The sequence below is a fragment of the Elephas maximus genome, chromosome 27, assembly GCF_024166365.1.
Source record: "Elephas maximus indicus isolate mEleMax1 chromosome 27, mEleMax1 primary haplotype, whole genome shotgun sequence".
NCBI classification, from domain to species: Eukaryota; Metazoa; Chordata; class Mammalia; order Proboscidea; family Elephantidae; genus Elephas; species Elephas maximus.
Window position 1 is genome coordinate 10,842,391 of NC_064845.1, and position 20,931 is coordinate 10,863,321.

The following is a 20,931-nucleotide window of genomic DNA, read 5'->3' on the forward strand; positions in this document are numbered from 1 at the left end:
CCAGAGACAAAAACAAGACCACTTAGTCACAAAAATGACCAAATATTCCCCATCTCCCAAGTAGCATAAGTGACTGCTGCTTCTTTACCAGTTATATTTTTAATCTCGCTGTCTCTTGCCTTCTGAATAAAGTTATTAACATAACTCACTCATAGAACTGCCTCTACTTCTTAACAGAACTCAATCCAAAATAAGCACCCCTTCACTGAATTCTCCTCCAAAATCAGTTAACATTAGTCCATATCCCATAACAAGCCCCTCCCAACACCCTCTTATTCAGATCCCCCTCATTTTCCATGGTGTGCAGTTTCCTTTGATGTACCAGGTAATTAACCCACATTTCGATGAACACCGAAGTGTTCCTGGTGGTCTTTGGCTGGGTGGTACCCACAATATATGTAGACAAAATATTTTGTATCTACTTAACTTGCAAGTATTAAGTTCAGCAAAGCCCACCCAGGTAAAAGGGGTCAGTTTTGTTCAGTCTCCTAAACCAGAATAACTGGGAGCTCACATTTATCTCCATGGACACCACAGGATCGAGAAATCCTACTCGTGGTCTCAACATTGATGCTTCACAATTGAAATCTCACGGCTACCACATTATCCCCAAATGCATGATATCAAGACTGACAAATGTGGACTATCTTGGCTTCTGACAGGCTCTACTTCACCACCACAGTGCTTATTATCAAACTCTAGAAATCAGGTGAAATGTATTTAACCTCAATTTATTAATAATTATCAGATTTGATGGGAGCCTAAGTGGAAACCAATGATTTGGTGGAAAGAAAAAAGAAAAAACAATAAATGCAGATATGAGGTCCTCCCCTTCCCAATCTATTTCTGCTGTTATTTCATATCAGTCATTCACCCATTCAGCAAACACTTCATGAGCTCCAACATCAGGTGTAAGGTATGAAAAAATCAATACAAGACAATTCAAGAAAAATACCCACACTACCCTGTTAAGGGAGACCTGGTGATACAGTGGTTAAGAATTTGGCTGCTGACCGAAAGGTTGGCAGTTCAAATCTACCAGCCTCTCCTTGGAAAACCTATGGGGCAGCTCTATTCTTTTCTATGGGGTCACTATGAATCGGATTTGACTTGATGGCAATAGGTTGGTTGGTTAGCCTGTTAAGAGCAGCCACACTTCCCTTCTTTCTCTTGCTACACAAACCACAGTGAGCCAGTAGAATGTTCTCTTCATTCCTCCTTGAAGGAAGAATCATCTCAGAGATGAAGCCACCTCTTCATCTATATTGAGGGTTCCCCTTAATTCTAAGTGGGGTTTCAAGGACCTGAAGTTTCTGCTGTCAGACTTGAATTTGGCCAGTTCTATCTGACACTGGCCAAATTCAAGTCTGACAGCAGAAACTTCAGGTCCTTGAAACCCCACTTAGAATTAAGGGGAACCCTCAATATAGTTTGTTTTTTTTTTTTTATCTGACACTAGATATTTGATTGAATTCTCTTGAGTCAACTGATAGCACATTACACTTTTTTAAAAATTTTTACTGGTTTTCCCTTTTAACGAGATGAATTTCAACGTTTTTACCTGCTAAGGACTGCTCTAAACACCAAGTCTGTAAAGGGCTAAAGACTCAACGATCAGTCAGTTGTGACTGGCCGCAACTTTACATTGAGGATTTTTAAGATGCAATGGGATGGTGCCAGTTAATCAGAGGAAAAATTATCCATTTCTAAACCACAGGATGATAACGTATTTAATATTCAGATGAAATCTTCCGAATATGAACAGGAAGATATGACAGGAAGTCTGAAACTTTCCAAAGAGAAGTACACACTATGCATAGAAAATTCACCAACATTTCAGTCATCACTCTGTATTTCAGATTTAAAGATACCAGTGAGTCACTGCTCTCGTTTGGCTGTTCCATTTATTCAAAGTGCAAGTCTCTAACGACTATAACTCGGTACAGATTTTTTAAACCTACTTATAAAATGTTATTGTACACTCCTTACACACTGCAAAGAAGTGGTGGGAAATACTTTCTTTTCAAATTATTCCAAACAAAGCACCAAGTGGTATACAGCTTTAAATTAAACTTACAAATAAAGATGCTAAAGTCTGTGTTTTGAAAGGCGTCTACTTGCAAATAGATTGACTTATTTGTGAGTGGATATAAGCCCTTGTTTCAACAAAGAAAATTAATTGTTCAAAAACAATGTAAGAGTTACCACACTGTCAAAGGGTCAATGTAAATGCCAGGTTACCAAACAAAACAAAGTTCAAAATTTTGCTTTGCAGTAGAAATAGTACCTAAATGCCAAACAGCTGTGCGCTGATCAACTCAAGGCAGAAATGTTGGTGAAAATGGTTTTCAGCGGCCTTTAGTTTATCTAAAAACTTTGGAGAGGTAATGATACACGCTGCCTAAGAGATTAAAAACCAGCTGCCAGTAAGTCAGCTCTGACTCATGGCAACCCCATGCGAGTGAGCGGAACTGTGTTCCATAGGGTTTTCAGTGGTTGATATTTCAGAAGTAGATTGCCAGGCCTTTCTTCCAAGGCACCTCTGGGTAGAACCTCCACCCTTTCGGTTAGCAGTCGAATGCATTAACTGTTTGTACCACCCAGGGACTCCAGTTAAGAAATTACGTGTTGCCATGGAGTCAATTCTGACTTATGGTGACCCTACAGGACAGAGTAGAACTACCCTATAGGGTTTCCAAGGAACAGCGGGTGGGTTCGAACTGCCTACCTTTTAGTTAACAGTCAAGTTCTTAATCACTGCACCACCAGGGCTCCAGTTAAGAGATTAGGGCCTTGCAATCTTATAAATCTAACCCTGTGTCACTGGACTAATTAAATAAACATTCAGGGTGTTAGTTCACTCATCTATAAAACATTGTATCTTTATCATACAGATGTTTAGAGGATTAAATGAGATAGAGCATATAAAGAAACTAACAGAAACCACATGGTACACGTTCAATAAATGTTGCTGTGATAATGATGAAAACCCTGGTGGCGTAGTGGTTAAGCACTACAGCTGCTAACCAAAAGGTCTGCAGTTCGAATCCATCAGGCGCTCCTTGGGAACTCTATGGGGCAGTTCTACTCTGTCCTGTAGGGTCGCTATGAGTCAGAATTGACTTGACTGCAGTGGGATTTAGGATAATGGTCATAAAGGAGATGGTGATGATATTAATTCCCATATGAGCCCATTCCTATAAACAGACAAGTGTCTGCCCATGTAGTGATTCACTCATTATCTATGTTGGAGTCTACCTGAGGTTTCCAAATAAGTATTCTGAAAACAAATAGGACAATATGCACTTGGACACCAGTGAATATAAATCCATGGTTCGATTTTTAAAACAAGGTTCTTCTGATGCCAAATATTAGAGTAAGGATGCCATAGCTACAATCCAGGATTGAGGTACAATTGAACTTTCAACCTCAGGCTGGGAATCTGTATAGGTATTTCCAAAGACTGAAGCTGATAAGCCTGTCATACTGCAAACACAAAAGACAAAGGTTTTTGAAATAAACGCAAATTTAAAAGGGAAGGATTAGAGCATGAGTAACAAAGAAGAGGAATAATGACTCTGTGTGGGATAGGGGTGTAAAAGGATTACCACCCACCAGGCCAGCTCAGAATAAATCCTAGAGCTTTCAGCAGCTGCAAGGCTAGTGATCCTGTAAATATTCATATAATATCTCCAAAATTAAAAGCTATCATTGTAGAAATGAAAGAATGACGTGCACCCTGCCACAGTAGGTGTATCAGTCAGGGTCCAGTTGGGAAAACAGAGCCCAAGCCAGGCAATCCAAAAAAGGAATTTAATATTTAAAAAAAAAAAACCAAACCCAGTGCCATCTAATTAATGAGGGTGTTGGGAGAGCTAAAAAGTCAGATAGGGAAGGGTGAAGGACGTCAGAGATTAGCAACAGCAAGAATCTGCTGGAGTCCCTGGGTGATGCAAATGTGTAACACGCTTGACTGCTAACTGAAAGGTTAGAAGTTCGAGTCCACCCAGAGGCCACACAGAAGGAAGTCCTGATGACCTATTTCCAAAAAAAAATCAGCCATTGAAAATCCTATGGAGTACAACTCTACACTGATACACACGGGGTTGCAGTAAGTCGGAGTCAACGAACGGCAACAGGTTTTAAGAAGCTGCTCCCTTCTTCGGGCTGGGGGAGGGGGAGTGCACCCTGAGTCTGGAGCTAGGGCTGCCTGGCAGGAGTTGAATCTACTTGGAGGCTCAGAATGGAGGAGATACTGCCCAAAACAGACAGAAAAGGACAGAAATATCCTTGTTTTTCCTTTCCTGTCGCTTTCTAAGGTACCCTGGTGGTACAGAGGTTAAGAGCTCAGGCTGCTAACCAAAAGGTCAGCAGTTCAAATCCACCAGCCACTTCGTGGAAATCCTCTGGGCCAGTTCTACTCTGTCCTATATGATTATTATAAATCAGAATCCACTAGATGGCAATGGGAGTATCACTTTCTAATCTCCTGCTGATGCCTCTCGATGGCAGAATCTATTTAGAAGTCAGTATCATGGATTCAACTGTGTCCTTCAAAATACCTGTCAACTTGGCTAGGCCATGATTCCCAGTATTGTGGGACTGTCCATCATTTTGTCATCTGAAGTGATTTTCCTATGTGTTGTAAATCCTACCCCTATGATGTTAATGAGATGGGACAAGCGGCAGTTATGTTAATGGGCAGGACCCAACCTACAAGATTTGGTTGTATCTTAAGACAGCTTCATTTGAGATATGAAAGAGAGAAGTGAACAGAGGGATGGGGGAACTCATACCATCAAGAAAGAAGAGCTGAGAAGCTTTAGGCCAGGGGAAGATTGATGACAAGGACCTTCACCCAGAGCTGACAGACAGAGAAGGCCTTCCCCTGGAGCTGGCACCCTCAGTTCGGACTTCTAGCCTCCTAGACTGTGAGATAATAAATTTCTCTTTGTTAAAGCCATTCACATGTGGTATTTCTGTTACAGCAGTGCAGAGAACTGAGACAGTCAGTCATCAAGGGAGCCTAGAAAAGTAGGTTTCAAGGGATGGCCATGAAGTAGACCCGAAAGCAAACAGGCACTTGACCAGCACAATGGCAATCAGCAAGGAAACCTAGAAAATTGTACTACTCCCTTTGGCTTAGAATTAAATGGAACTCTCAGTACAGAAGAAGGGATAACACCAATGTTAGTTTTAACCAAGGTACCATTTGGAAAATATTTTTTACTTATTGTCTAATGTCATCAAATTATGTCCTCAATCAAAAAGGCACTGCGGACATTGAAAGCCTTTCAAAATGTGAGAGGGTAAAAATGAAACCCACTTTGGGTAGCTCTCCAACTCTTAGATTTCACAGACCAGAAAGAATTCAAAGAAAAAAACACTGGAAAATGTGTTCAGGATGGTCACCATTTTAATTTGCCAAGGATACTAAAAACTACACAAATATCATCTAACGATTCTATGATCTCATAAAATTAGGTCATTTTAACATCGGAAAACTGAAAGCATATATTCTCAGAAGTAAAGACTGTCCATATATTCTCAGAAGTACTACCCTGTCTTCACTTTTCTCACTTGCATGCATCATATATATAAAATTTGCCAAAAGCAGTGCAGATTTCACAGAAGGACTATATTGCACTATCTCAATAGGAGGTTCCCAGGAGGGTTGTATTGACTTGTAAAACTGAATGAGTTTTGATGGGAGAACGTACAATTCTGGACCAATTAAACTTGTATAAGCTTGGGCAATATAACATGAGTCTCGATATCCTTGGACCACGGAAATTAGATTAGAACATCTCGAACGTCTTTCTCAAGGTGAGCCCAGAGACATAATTGGTGACTTGTTCAAATCAATCATTAGAATGTCTTCAAGCAGAAATAAGAAATACTGATTGATAACCCAGAGTGCCTTTTCTCCTTTCAGGTTATTCCGTCTATGTAGGAAGTAAGTGAACCAGGACATTCAGAGCCACCTTCCTTTATTGACTTTGCAGCCCCTTTCTATGCCACCTCAGCTCCCATTCAATCCACAGTATATCCCCGCAAAGTTACCAGAAACTATGGCATTCCTACAAAGCTGAAGCCAAGGGAGACAGAACCAACACCTCAAGTTTTTGTGTTTCTTACCAACCGATGCAATGTAAAAATAAAAGTCACTGAGATAAAAAACTGCATAATGGAAAAATGTATTTTTCTCTTATTACTGTTTTGCTAATGTTGTTTTATTGGTAAATGTTGATTTGTAATTGCAAAAAAAATGATAAAAGGAGTAGGGAATGAGAAGTTATTCCTCAAAGGGTACAGAGTTTCTGTTTGGGGTGGTGAAGAAGTTTTGGAAATAGAAGTGACCGTCACACAAAATTACGAATGTAATTAAGGCCACAGAATTGTATGCTTAAAAAATGATTAAAATGACAAACGTATTATACACATATCACCACGATAAAAATAAATAAATAAAAGGAACATGCATAAAGAGAGTTATATTATGCTGGCATTGGGGTAAGTGATCCCCGATGCTAAAATCTCCACAGAAAGCTAACAAAATAAAAAACAAAAAAAGTGATGTAAACTACAACGTGCCCCTGTTACAATTGCTGCGGCTGGCCTCTGTGACCGGAAAAGTCTCAGAGAGAATTTTGATCCATAAAGCACAAGACGAATGGGGGTTGATTTCTTCTTGGTCTTCTAACTAGGAAGTGATGCGAATACAAGTCCTCCTCAGTTTTTAGAATCACTAGTTTTCCGCACCATGTTCTGCTTCGAAAAGCCCGAGACTTGCCCATACAGAAACCTACAGGGTCACAGTGTGTCACCTGTAAAAACTGCTTCACCAACAGAAAAGATTCTGTTTTGTTTACACTCACAGACAAAACATCACTCTGCTGGCTTAACTTCTCCCAAAGAGATAAATAATACCCAGCATTGTGTGACGTGAATACAGGTTGTTAATCACCCTGAGTAACAAGGTAGAAAAGGACTTCTTTGGAATAATAGAGCATTTTCTGAATATGCCTGCGTCTACAGACATCTCCACTATGAACCACATATACGTCTGAGCACATACATGTGCGTGCAAACATAATTTTCTGGAGTAAAAGGAACAGAAGAGACGACCTTGGTTTGAAGAAAAATGAAAGGCAAACTTCACTTCCAGTAACTGCTAGACTGATTTTATCTGTGCTCTAGACATATAGCCCAACACGAGGAGGGCTCTGAAGTTGGAACTTAGAATTTTCCAAGCTCCTGACCTTCCTGTTACTGTCCCCGTCACATGGCCCTGACCCAAACCTGGAGGTGCAGAAAAGTAACCAGTGAGGAATTGCACAGCCTTTGATCAAGAAGAGCCACGTTTGAGGCGAGAATGGGCAAGAACCCAGTATCTTCCACACTTGCCCAGCGAAAACAGACGTTTAAGTTTCAAGACACTTCAAGGAAGACAAGGAAGACACGATTCTTAAAAACAGCGTATTACCTGATGTGGCTGTGAACTGGACCATCTGCCATAGGAAGGAGCACCTGACGACTTGCTGGCTGAGGTTCTCTGAGAAAGGCGAAAAGAAAAAGAATTCAGGTTGTCACACAAACTGAATACACTTTACATTTCTCTATACAAATTATTTCTTTAGCATCTATAACTCTAAAATTTAACATGCCTCAGTCTCTGTCTGAACTTAACCCTTCAGTTTCATTTCTTTTAAAACAGAATCTCCTCAGCAAGGATAAAAGTACAGATGCCGGAGCCAAAATATCTGGATTCAAGTCTTGATTTGGCCTGGTCCAAGTCTTCTATGAGGCTGAAATAATAACATTTATGTTACTGATTCCTCACAGGGTAAAATGCAATAATAGGTATGAAGCCCTTCGCACATTAAAACCAAAAAAACCCAAACCCACTGCTGTCAAGTCAATTCAGATTCGTAGCAACCCTACAGGACAGAGTAGAACTGCCCCATAGCGTTTCCAAGGAGCAGCTGGTGGATTTGAACTGCCAATCTTTTGGTTAGCAGCTGAGCTGCACATATAAGGCATTTACCAAACAAGCAGAAAATTACATTACAAATTTAATATTATAAACATTATAAATTCCCACTTGAAATGAAACCAGTATACAAATAACCAGATTTATAAATGAGATCATTTGGGAGTTGGTTATTCTTATTATAAGAAGATCTTCTATTTTAGGAAAGACCTGACCGTAGCATTGCTACTAGCTCCCTGCGCTTGTAAAAATGCTACAAATTCATTGCAGGTTGGCTCATCCGAAACCATTCTCAATACCATTATTCTCTTCCTGCTTCTACCATACCAAAAAATAAAAATAAACAAACTCATTGCTGTCAACATCAAGTCTATTCAATTAACAGCAATACTATAGGACAGAGTGGAACTGCTCCATAGGGTTTCCAAGGCAAGCAGTCAACATCTTTCTCCCATGGAGTGGCTGGTGGATTTGAATCTACAGCCTTTTGGTTAGCAGCCAAGCGCTTAACCACTGAGCAACCAGGACTCCTTCACTTCTACCACAGAAACTAGTAAATCTCCTTAATTTCCCAGCTTCCCTTGCCACTAGGGGTGGTCAAGTGACACTGCTCTGGGCAATGAAGACATGAGTGTAAGTCTTCTGGGGGGCAACCTGGAAAATCTTTGCTTTCCTGATAAAAGGGAAAGATAAGTTTTGTGCCTCCCCATCACCCTTCTTCCAGTCTAAATGCAGACATGCTACATGGAGCTAAAGCAACCATTTTGTGATCATGAGGAAATTTTCAAGAGAAATGAAAGATGCCCATCCATACCTTGTTGAGCAGCTGAACCAAAGGCTGCTATGACTCCCTAAACCCCCCTTGTGTAATTGACTGTAAGTCAGGTTTTCTGTCACTTGCAGAGACATGTTCTGCTAGCATGTTCAAACAAAGAGTCGCATTATAAGAATTCGATTCATCAGGAATGTACAGATGCTTTAGGCAGAGAGCGTAGAAATGACAGAGGCATGAAGATGTGAAAGCGACTGGTGTGTATGGAAATTATCAAGAGGCCATTATAATACTGCCAACGCCTGCGTTAACCCTCACTGCATTCCACCTGCCTTTTGAGGTCCCTGTGTAACCCTGTGCTGGCCTTTGCTGACTCTGACAAGCTTTCCTGCACCTCTGCCACAGAGGGGGTGGCTGCTGGCTAAATGCTGTGTTCTGCCTGCTCAACTCAACTTCCCCCTAGCATATGCCTACCTGAAAAGGTAGGGCTGGTCTTGGCTCTCATCCCCCCACCCCACTACTCTCCTGTCCCACTGAGGTTGAAGGGATTGGACCCTATAGCAAGGCTGAGAGGAACATTTCAGTCTTCCTCTTAAATCAAGGGAAAAACAGCTAGACAGGAGCTAGAAGGTAAACCACAAACTCAATCCCATTTCCTCCGTGAAAAACAGGAACGGACAGCAAGTGGATCCAATTCTAGCACGAGTGATCTTGTGCCTTTGCTGGTGTTCGTTTTCCTCAAAACATGAAACAAGGTTAAATCAGACGTGCCCCATGCGCCCTTCCTATCCAGCCCCAAATCTATTCAATTTAATGTTCCTACAATTTTAGTGTGTGTGAAAAGATTACTGATTATGGTGGCAACACTCAATTTCCATGGACAAATTAGATTTATTTCCAACATTCTATGTTCATTTTCAATATTATGTGCTTAACAAGGAGCCCTGGTGGCACTGTGCTTAACAGCCCGGCTGCTAACCAAAAGGTTGGCAGTTCCAATTCACCAGCTGCTCTTTGGAAACCCTAAGAGGCAGTTCTACTCTGTCCTATAGGGTTTCTATGGGTCGGAATCCACTCAACGGCAAGGGGTATATAAAAATATCAAAGAAACATCTTAAGCTTCAGTTAATTAGAAAATGTTAATAATCTAGAATAGTCCTTCGAGTAATGTGGAATGCTGCAAAATGCTCCACCCCACCCCTACCCCTGAGAGCCACTAGTAAGCTTTGGTCTCTCTACATTTGCCTATTTCATGTAGATGAGGTTATACAATATTCATTCTTTTGTGACTGACATTTACCATCAGATTAATTTTTGAGGCACCATGTTTTGAGAACATAGGTCATCATTGTTTAACGCCAGAATATGGGTTTCTGAAATTGTTTGAATAAATTTTACCTTTAAAATCAGAAAAATAAAGCCTTTTTTTTTAAAATCAAAATAAAATTATGTAATCAGAGTGAAGATATGAGCCCTGACATTCAAGACACATCTTAAGGAAGAGTGAGGTGTATGGCCTGTGGAGTACAACGCACGCTAATAAGGAACCTTGGAGCTGTAAGAGCAAAATATGGAAATCTGTGGATCTGAAGGCAATAACAGCTCCATAGGAAATGCACAGCTAGCCCTTCTCCGTAAGTGTCACAATATCTGTGCCCCCCCCAACTCTTTCCTAAAGGTCAAGCTTGCATTTCAGCATTGACGCAAGCATCATTAGCTTTATAATGGTAATTGCAGTCAATTGTGATTCACATACTTCATGTCATCTCTAGCCCTAAAGATAATTGTAAAAGGCAAAGATAAACAACAAAACCAGTGGTCAACATTAATTACAGATTTTTAAGTAATGATGATGTTTAGAATTGTACAGTGTCTTCCAATACTTGTGACAATATCCGAATATGAGTCTTGTTGCACAGAACACAAAATGTACTTGGGTTTCCTTGTTGTTTTTCTGTTTGTTTGTTTTTAATACATTAGCCATAAAGCCTGGTTTGGGTTTCATCTAAGACAAAAATAAAGTCACTTGACAAACCGGGTCGGTAGTTGTTCATAACCTCATCCTCCTCCCACTAGCATCCTTGGCAACTAGAGGTTTATCGAAGGGCAGTACCTGGACCCGAATAGTCAGGGGTGATGGGTTAAAATGCAAATCCTCTGACTCCAGAAATCTGTACACCTCTGGAAGTGATATCCAGAAACACGTTATTATTTAAGAAGCTCTTCAAGAGGCTCTTACCTCCACCAAATTTTGGAAGCAAACAATAACCCCAGAACAATCCCAGCACACACATGCATTCATTGAAGGAGGAAGAGGATGAAGTTTATAGACATAAAGACCCAAGATATTATTGATAAGTTTTTTCTAAGAGGCTAAAATGAACACCCAGGCTCCAGAGAAAAACTTTGGGATGTCACTTGGGGGAAAAGAATCTAATATATGTTAAACTTTGAACCACAGTCCAGTTAAATGGTTGGGTAAGGGATTCAGTTTAGATATTCTCCCCAAGGAAAGTCTTTTCAGATTATCAAGAATGGATTACTGTTGTCCTTCCTAAATGTTTCTAACACATCAGTGCTTACCCCTTATCACAGCACTTATCACACTGTCTTATAACTGCATTTAAAAGGCATCCTTCTCTTGCAGATTGCATGTTCCACAAGGTTATGGTGAGGTGGGGTGGGGCAAGTTGGAACTGGGTCTCTGCACTCATGTAACCAGGCATACCTGCGCCTGGAATATAGTGAAGTACTCAGTGAACATCCGCTGAGTTAACAGCACCTGCAAACATGACCCTATTCAACTTCGATAACTATGAAAAGGAGACAGCTGCAACATCAGTAGTGATGGAAGTGGCCAATACCCAGAAAACCGCAGCATTAAAGAGCCCCAATGGCTTCTCAATTTCTTGGAAAGCATTGGCCCAGATGTCAAGATGTTAGGAGAAGGAGCTCCTTATTCACAGAAAACATCATTTGCTATAGTAGCCAGGGTAGGAAACCAGGAACTTTGATGTTGAAACAATTGGTTAAAGGGCAAATGTTATATACCACATGAAAAGTCTCAAGGATACTGTGAGATGACTTTGAAAGAACTAGATGATCCCATAAAACCAGGCAGAAGTCGAAGAAATACTGAGACTAAAATATTTAGCCTACTTTGTATCTTCTCTCTTTCCCTTCCCCAGGAGGGGGGAGGCTTGTGGAAATCCAAGTTACTTATACCACAGAGAAGGGAGTACAGGAGAAGCAGGCTGTAGAACATTTTGTGAAAAAAGCACGCAGAGAAAGCTACTAAGAGGCTTCCTTTTTAACAGAGAGTTCTGTTAAACAAAGGAAAAAGAAGTGCTGTGCAGAAACCTGGAAGGCAGACCCAATTCAATGGCAGTTCAGAACGGAGAAATTTTGCCAGCTGCTGCAGCGAGTCCGCCAACCCATCAGCCAGCGGCTATGCTCCCTCCTGCAACTGTCCTTTGCCTGGCCAGCTTCCTCCAAGTCTAATTGGCCCTCACCATGAGACAAGGAACTTTGGATATACACACATTTTTTAGTAACTGAGTTTTTCCTGGTGCAATTGCATTAAGCCTTGAGTATATTTGAAGAAAGAAAAACCAGTAAATAGTGTAGCAGCCAACTGGACATCTGCATTGAACATCTTAGTACAAAAAAAAAGTCACGGACAAATATGATCCAGGAACCAACATAGGCTCTTCAGAAAGACTGAACTCTGGATGGCAGACCTAACTTTTGGGATTTTTAATTGCAGGTGGAAAATCATGCCTCCAATGCCAACGAATGAACCATGCAGGAAACCAGACCACAAAAGCCAATAAGCTAGATGGCAGGGACATTTTTAATAAGCAACGTATAGAGAACCAACTCATAAACCTTTCTTCCGGGGCAAGAAACTTCTCATAGTGTAAGTGATAAAAACTCTATCCAAGTCCACTTGATTGAGTGGCTGCAAACATCACTAGTGAGTACTCGTCCCAGGCAAGCTGAGAAGAGGAATCTAATAAAGAAACAAGAAGGTAAAGTGACGTGCTGGAGTCGCTACATCAATTTTGCTATTGAAAAAGCAGCAAGACTTCCTCATTACAGTTGGAAATTCTGAAACACGTATTCCAATGTATGTTGCCGCATCGATTTGGCATTTACCACGTGCCTATGCTGTGCTAGGAACGGTGGCATAGTAGTTAAGAGTTCGGCTGCTAACTAAAAAGTCAGCATTTGGAATCCACCAGGCATTCCTTGGGAACTCTATGGAGCAGTTTCACCCTGTCCTATAGGGTTGCTATGAGTGGGAACTGACTCGACGGCAACAGGTTTGGGTTTTTTTTGGTTTATACTATGCTAACTGAGAGGTGGGTTTGAACCCACCAGCCGCTCCAAGGGAGAAGGATATGGCATTCTGCTTCTGTAAAGATTTACAGCCTCTGAAGCCCTACGGGGCAGATCTACTCTGTTCTTTAGTTTCACTACAAGTCGGAATCGACTCGACGACAGTGGGTTTGGTTTTGATTTTATACTGTTAGTGCCCACTAGATACAACAATACGTGAGAAACTAACTCTACGCTTCCTGATCCTTTGTAAACACAATCATGGAGTAATTATCCTCATTCAAATAAGAAATTATTGAGATCAATTATGGAATCAGAAGGTATAAACCCAAAAACTATGGAGCCAAGGAGTTCAGCCAAAGAGTTCCATCACATTCTTAACACTATGGAGAATCCTGGCAACTGGGTAAGGAGTGTACCTAAAAGAGGACCTAAATCTTTCCAGCTTCAGTGAGAGCCCATCATTAAAGTATATGACAAATAGCTCACATATTCTCAATCTCTTTTTAATGCTGAACATTCTTTGGTGGTTTTTTTTTTTTTTTTTGATTAGATCAACTCATTTTCTTTAACCTTTCTCCATGTGCCCTAGTTTCCAGCCTTTCAGTTATTTCACTGCCCTCCTCTGAGCCACCTCCAGAATCTTCACCTTCCTCCCTCCGAGGCTGTTAAATCTGAAATTGGATGAGTTACTTATTGTGCCCTTAATCCACTAAAATATTCAAAGTGAAATAAATCCATGCTAGCCTCAATGCAAAAAATAAAAGAAAGAAAATCTCAATACAATTAAGCACAAAAGAATTGATTTTGTTGCTACATTCAATAGACTTTGTCTTTCGGTTTTATTTTCTAATGATGGAAGAAAAATAAATGGATCTTGTGTCAGGAGACTTTTATGGGTTGAATTGGGTCCCCCTTCCCCTGGAAAAAGATATGTTGAAGTCCTAACCCCTGTACCTGGGAATGTGACCTTGTTTGGAAATGACGTCTTTGAGAGGTTATCAATTAGGTTAACCTGAGGTCATACCAGAGTCGGTGGCTCCTAATCCCACCTGAGTGGTCTCTTATAAAAAAGGAGAAGAGACAACAGATAGAGACAGTGGAAAGATGCCATGAAATGTCAAGGATTGCCAGGTGCTACCCGAAGCTAGAGAAAGGCGTGGAACAGTTTCTCTCTCAGAGACAATACAGTTGATACCGATTTGGACTTCTACCCTCTGGAATTGTGAGACATACATTTCTGTTCTTATAAGACACCCCATTGTGGTATTTTGTTACAGCAGACCTAAGAAACTAAGAGGAGATCCACCCAAGTCCTCTTGCTTTGCTTACAAAAAGCACGTGTAGAATAATACAGACTCTACTTTCTCCAGGAATGAAAATACAGTGTACACTTACTGAAATCAAAAGGACGCTCACAGGGCTTTCATGTGCCAGTCCTTCAGCCTCTCCCTTCACTTCAATTTTACAAGCATTCGTTGCACACCTAGAGTCCCTAAGTGGTGTAAACAGTGAAGTTTTAACTACTAACCAAAAGGTCGGTGGCTTGAACCCACCCAGAGATGCCCCAGAAGAAAGGTCTGGTGAACTGCTTCCGAAAGGTCACCCAGTAAAAAACCCGCTGCCGTTGAGTCAATTCCGACTCATGGCGACCCTACAGGACAGAGTAGAACTGCCCATAGAGTTTCCAAGGAGCGCCTGGCGGATTCGAACTGCTGACCCTTTGGATAGCAGCCGTAGCACTTAACCACTACGCCACCAGGGTTTCCTAACAAACAGCCTGGAAAATAGTATGGAGCACAGTTCTACTCTGCAACACATGTGGTTGCCATGAGTCAGAATCAACTCAACAGCAACTGGTCTGGTTTTGGTTGGACACCTAGTAATGCAAGGCACTCTGTTAGCAACTGGGGTTACAGAGATAGAAGAGGTTCTCCTCAGAGAGACTTTTACCTCTCCCTCTTACCCCTCACCCAGCCTCAAGGGAACCACCTGCAAGCCAACTCCCAGTCACTCTTTATCCCATTACCCTGTTGTAACTTCTTCACAGCTCCATCACTATCTGAAATCATTTGGTTCATTTATTTGTTTTGTTGCATTTTGTTCACTCCCCTCATTGGAATGTAAGTACCACGAGAGGAGGGCTCTTGCCTTTTTCACCACTTTTAGCGTTTAACCATCATTTTTATCAGTATGCACCTTTTAGTATCTCAGTATATCTGACTTGAATGAATACAAACACTCAGTTCTTACCCTCAAAGAGTTCACAGTCCAATGAAGGACGTTAACATATACATAACTCTACTACAGGGACTAACACATAACTGCTATAGTTGTCGTGTTAGAAAGGGTTGAGGGAACACTGAAAGAGGAGATTAATTCTGTTTGGGAAATTCTAGAAAGAGTGTAGACAAGACGTCATATTCACTGCAATTAGCTGTTTTGAATGTATAGTTAACTCATTAGCTAGAATCCATATGCCCAAGACCAGCACATCTGTAATCTGTGTAAGTTGTCCACGGCATGACTGAGCCATTCACACATTTAAAAACAATGTATATTGGTATATTTATCATAATATCTTTCCAGGTAAAGTAGAAGAGTAACTTGTCATAACAAAATTGGTACATTACTACCATTTTCCAACAGGTGAAAGTTAAGTATTTTGAGGGAGATACATTTTCTCATCTACAAATAGGTGATTTGTAGGTTAGCAATGGTCTTACACATGCAGCGTTGATTGCAGGCCCAACTCTTTGGCCTTCGGTTTTGACTGTCTTAGGCCATGGGCAAGGAGACAAGGATGATGCTATTTTAAGTAACTACAATATCGTGGCCAGAATCCAAGATGGGCCCAATGATCCTGCTTCTTGGTATTAATACCATTGTGTAGGCCTCTCTCACACTGCTTCCAGGGTTGGTCTGTGTGACCAATAGAACACAGGAGAAATGGTGTTATGTCACCAGATTGTTATAGAAGACTCCAGCTTCCACCTTGGGCATGTTCTCCTGCTCTTGGATCATTGACTCTGGGAGTAGCCATGTCATGAGCTGCCCTTTGGAGAGTCCCACACCGTGAAGAACTGAAGCCTCCTGGAAACAGCACATGAGTGAGCTCGGAAGTGGATCCTTCAGCAGCAGTGACTGAAGCCCCTAGGCTTGACTGTAACTGCATGAGAAATCTTCATCCAAAACCACCCAGCTCAGCCACTCCCAGATACCCTACCCTCAAAAATTATGTGAGATCATAAATATTTGTTGTTTGAAGCTGCTAACTTTTGGGGAGATTTGTTATACAATAGATAATTAAGAGGACAGTAGGGGTTCAGTGGTTGAATTTTTGTTTCATACAGAAGACTTGGGTTCACTTCTTGGCCAATGTACCTTATTGCACAGCCACTACCCGTTTGTCAGTGGAGGTTTACAAGTTGCTCTGATGATGAATAGGTCTCAGTAGAGCCAGACTAGGACAAACTAGGAAGAAAGACCTGGTGACCTACATCCAAAAATCAGCCAATGAAAACCCTATGGATCACAACGATCCAATCCCTAGCTGGTAATAAGGATGGCGCTGGACCAGGCAATGTTTTGTTCTATCATGCACGGACTCGCCTTGAGTCAGGGGCCAAGTCCATGACAGCTAACAACAACAGTAGGTAATTAATACATTTTATTAGCAGAAGAACTATTCATCTTTCATCTCATATTAAGTAAAAATCTACAGAAAGCATACAGTATCCTGTGAATTGTACCTAAGGGAAGGGAAGACATTATTCTTCTGAATTATGGAAAAGACAAGTTTCAGGATTTTTTTTTTTTCCCCTTCCTCTTTAGGTCTTTTTAACAAAATTAAGTCTCTGAATTTTCACATTGTTATTTAACATGTCTTGCAGTCACTTTCTTCGAGGAGACACAGAGCTGCGAGTCCCTGAAGAGAGAATCACGGGCTAACCTCCGGCTCCCTTCCTGCACAAGACTAAAAACAGCAAACAGGATGCTCAGTAAATAAATGATAAGCTTCCTGTTATCATGCAGCTTTCTCTGTAACTCAACTTGATCTTGCTGCATCTTACAAAAAAGAACTGATCCATTTAGCTACTGGGCTCGAGCTGCCACTCTGTCTTGGAGAAACAAAAGTCCTCCTCAGCCGGCTGATAACAGAGCCATTGTCAGGAGTTCTGCTTTTAGGGTAATATGGGGAAGGAAGGCACAGACTGGTAAGCAGAGCTTCAGCTGACTCAGTGTCCCCCAAAAGACGTTATACAGAAACTGGACCCACAGGATGGGCCACTGAAAAAAATGGTTTTTTGGACAATTTTAAGAAATCTACATTTCCCAAATGCCCCAACACAGGGGTCATCAAATGTTTTTTCTATAAACGGTCATACCGTAAATATTTTAGGCTTTGTGGGCTATAAAGTTTCTTTCGCAACTACTCAATTCTATTCTTATAGTGCTGAGGTTGGCAAGAAACAATACATAAACAAACGTGTGTGGCTATGTTCCAATAAAACTTTATTTGCAAAAACAGGTCAGATTTGATCTGTGGGCTATGTTGTTCATGTACCTCCCTGGAATGTAAGTACCAGGAGAGAACGGAGGTTCACACAGAGGATCTTGCTCCAACTCCTCTCTTGAAGAATCACTGGGCATTTTAATATGTAATAAGTGAAAAAATTTCTGCTCCAACTCCAACTCAATTTCCCAAAGTTATGTGTGCCAAGAACCTATTTACTTACTTAACTCTTTCTCTCTTTTTCCCTCTTAGTTACTTATGGAATACCTATTAATATCTCAGGGATTGTCTTCAATAGAACATACTTGAGGTGATAAAGAGTTACCTAATTCCCATGTATAATGGTCTGAGTCAACAATTTGATTCTAATTCCTTAGAAAACTGGCTTGGCACTTGGAATGTCGATGAACACTTTAAGCAATAACTTGACTTTGATATATAGGATAGCCCCAAAGGCAGAGAGCTTAAAAAGTGTTTTGTCATTGCTGTTGGAGGATTGATTGATTGACCGCACACCACTTTTTTCTGTGTCTTCCACTTCATCGAATCACCACTCCAGAAGTGGTTACTACTTTCAGAACTTGTAGTACGAAAACCATCATATGAGAATGTTATAGGCTATGTCATTAACTTCAGAAAATGTCAAGGAACTAGAGTATCTGGAACTGGAAACTCATGGTTGATTTTATTGGTCAAACTTGAAGAATGAAGATGGCCTGGGAAAATATTTTGGAGATATTAGCTCAACTTATAAAACACACATGTGTAGGGTGAGACACTGTCTGAGTTCTTTGAAACAGAAGACATTTTGATTTTCCTCATCAGTGACCTATGACTATTAGTGATTACTGGCCTGTGATTATTGGTGATTAGTGGCCAAAAGGAGCCCTGGTGGTACAGTGGTTAAGCATTCAGCTCCTAACCAAAAAGGTCAGCTGTTCAAATCCACCAGCTGCTCCTTAGGAACTCTATGGGGCAGTTCTACTCCGTCTAATGGGGTTGCTATGAGTAGGAATCGACTCAATGGCAACTGGTTTGGTTTGGTTTGGTTTTGGTTTAGTGGCCAGGCAGACCCATCCTGGTCCAATATGGAAGAGACTACCTGTAAATACCAGGAAGAAAGGGTCATTTGAGGCCATCTTGAAGTCTAACTGCCACATAAAACCAAAAACAAACCCAATGCTATCAAGTCGATTCTGACTCATGAGTAGAACGGCCCCATAGGGTTTCCAAACAGCAGCTAGTGGATTCGAACTGCCGACCTTCTGGCTAGCAGCCAAGCTCTTAACCACTGCACCACTGCCACATAAGGTATGTAGAAAGAAAACTGGGAAGTAGGTTTTTTTCCTTTTGGATCTGGTACTAATTATGTGGTGTTAATCAAGTCATTTCTGCTCATCTATAAATTGAGGAGATTGAACTAACATTGATCTGTCTGCAAGTATGAGTCTGAATATTCATATATTACTTTAGATAGTTTCAAAGCATTTTTGTATTAATGGTGCCACACACTGGACAATATTAAGTAGGAAGAATCTGGCCATAGGCTGACCAGAATATAGTTTCCCAAAATGGGGCTGCCCCTAACCTGGGATCCCAATCCAACCACTTTGTCATCAAAGCCATGAGAATCCTCAGGATAGTCCAGCTGCCATGGGCTTAGATCTCACCATTGCACTATAATCCACCAGGCAACTGAAGCCACAGAGAACTTGTCAAAGCTTGGGGTATGGATGGCAGGTGCTAAATTTTAAGACCAGTTAAATAGCATTCCCAAAGCAATACAAGTACACCTCTTTATCTTCCATGAACTTTCCCTCATCACACATAGGCATGTAACCCTCAGAAAGCTTCTCCCTATAAGAACATGTCCAGGGACATTGCCTAGCCCTCCACTGTTATCTTGGGATCTCCTCCATGCATCATGAAATAAAGTGTGGAGGACCAAGTTCTCCTTTACAAAGACAGCCCCAGAGTCCAATTTAGTAGCCCCCCAACTGTGGGCAGTTGTGACCTGGGACCTGACCTGACCATTTGGCTGTGGATAGCGAGGAGACGATATCCCTGGGTGGTGCAAACTGTTAACATGCTCTGTTGCTAACAAAAAAATTGGACGTTCAAGGTCACCCAGACGTGCCTCAGAAGAAAGGCCTGGTAATCTACTTTCAAAAAACCAGCCCTTAAAAGAAAACCCTATGGAGTACAGTTCCAGTCTGACACACATGTCGCCATGTGTAGGGTTGCCATGAGTCAGAATCAACCATAACTGGTGGCAAGGAGGGTATGGTCACAGCTGTCATATTGGCTTGATTTTGACCTTCATGCTAAGTCGTCATGTACAAAATGCCCTTAGTATTCGCATATCCGAGGGTGAGCATACTTACAAGTGGAAAACTTTCAGTCTTGCTCTGTGACTAAATGGAATATGTCTGAGGGAACAGTTTTATGACTTTTGAAAATTATCATGTGTTTGATCCTCTTATGGGCATAAAAGATGTAGAAAAACAGACATACTTCTCAGAAAGCTAAAGATTTTGTAATCTTTAAAATAAAGAGCAACTATAAAGTTAAAAAAAACTTTATATAGAAACATACAACTATTCCTTTATAAAACACTCAGGAATGGACCGGGGATGAGGTTAATTCCTCCAAATCCAAGCTTTCTATTTCGAAGAATTTTCTGGCAACCTAATATAATTCGAACCTTTCAAAAATATGTATACTGAAGGAGGGAGGTGAAGAATTGAGCCTCATCTTAAAAGAACAAAATTTAGGGCCAGCATGTGTGAAAAGATCCCAAGCATTAAATCTCAAAACAATGAACTGCCCAAAGCAGTGTGTATCTGAGGGAAGTAAATTCCAAGAATCTGTGGAAAGGCTGCCCCCTTCAGATACTTCCTTTCTTTTTTTTTTCCTTTTTAAGTTGCTATAAATTCTTCTGTATAAGTTTCTCTATGGGGGAAAGCAGATTATGGAGTAAAATATTTTTAAATCAGAGCTTTACTCTAATAAATAAATGTCAGGTACATGGAAAAAAGGTTATGAAGTACCCAGTTTGCCTGTCCGGACAAAATCCCTCCTTCCCTCGCACGCACGTTAAGTACGACCAGGATATAGAACTTCTGAGTGTCCCACCTGGCTCCTGAAGCATCTGAGCGAGCTTTAGAATCCTGAGTGGTAATTAATTAGTGGCGCTGTCTGGGGCTGAAATGTTTACCTCGGCTGTCACATATCTAAGTGCATTCTGAATAACCACCTGAATTCGCCATAATTGGCTTTCACATCATTAGAATTTTTAATAGCAGTGAT

The 20,931-nt window shown here is 41.0% G+C and overlaps 1 protein-coding gene across 1 annotated transcript in view; it reads right to left on the minus strand.

The window, feature by feature from the left end:
* LOC126068238 (protein enabled homolog) overlaps positions 1-20,931 on the minus strand; it is a 684,181-nt gene that overhangs the window by 339,111 nt on the left and 324,139 nt on the right. Inside the window, exon 3 of the mRNA XM_049870691.1 lies at positions 7,487-7,555. Within this exon, the coding sequence (XP_049726648.1) occupies positions 7,487-7,555 (69 nt within the window). The remainder of the gene's footprint in view (positions 1-7,486; positions 7,556-20,931) is intronic.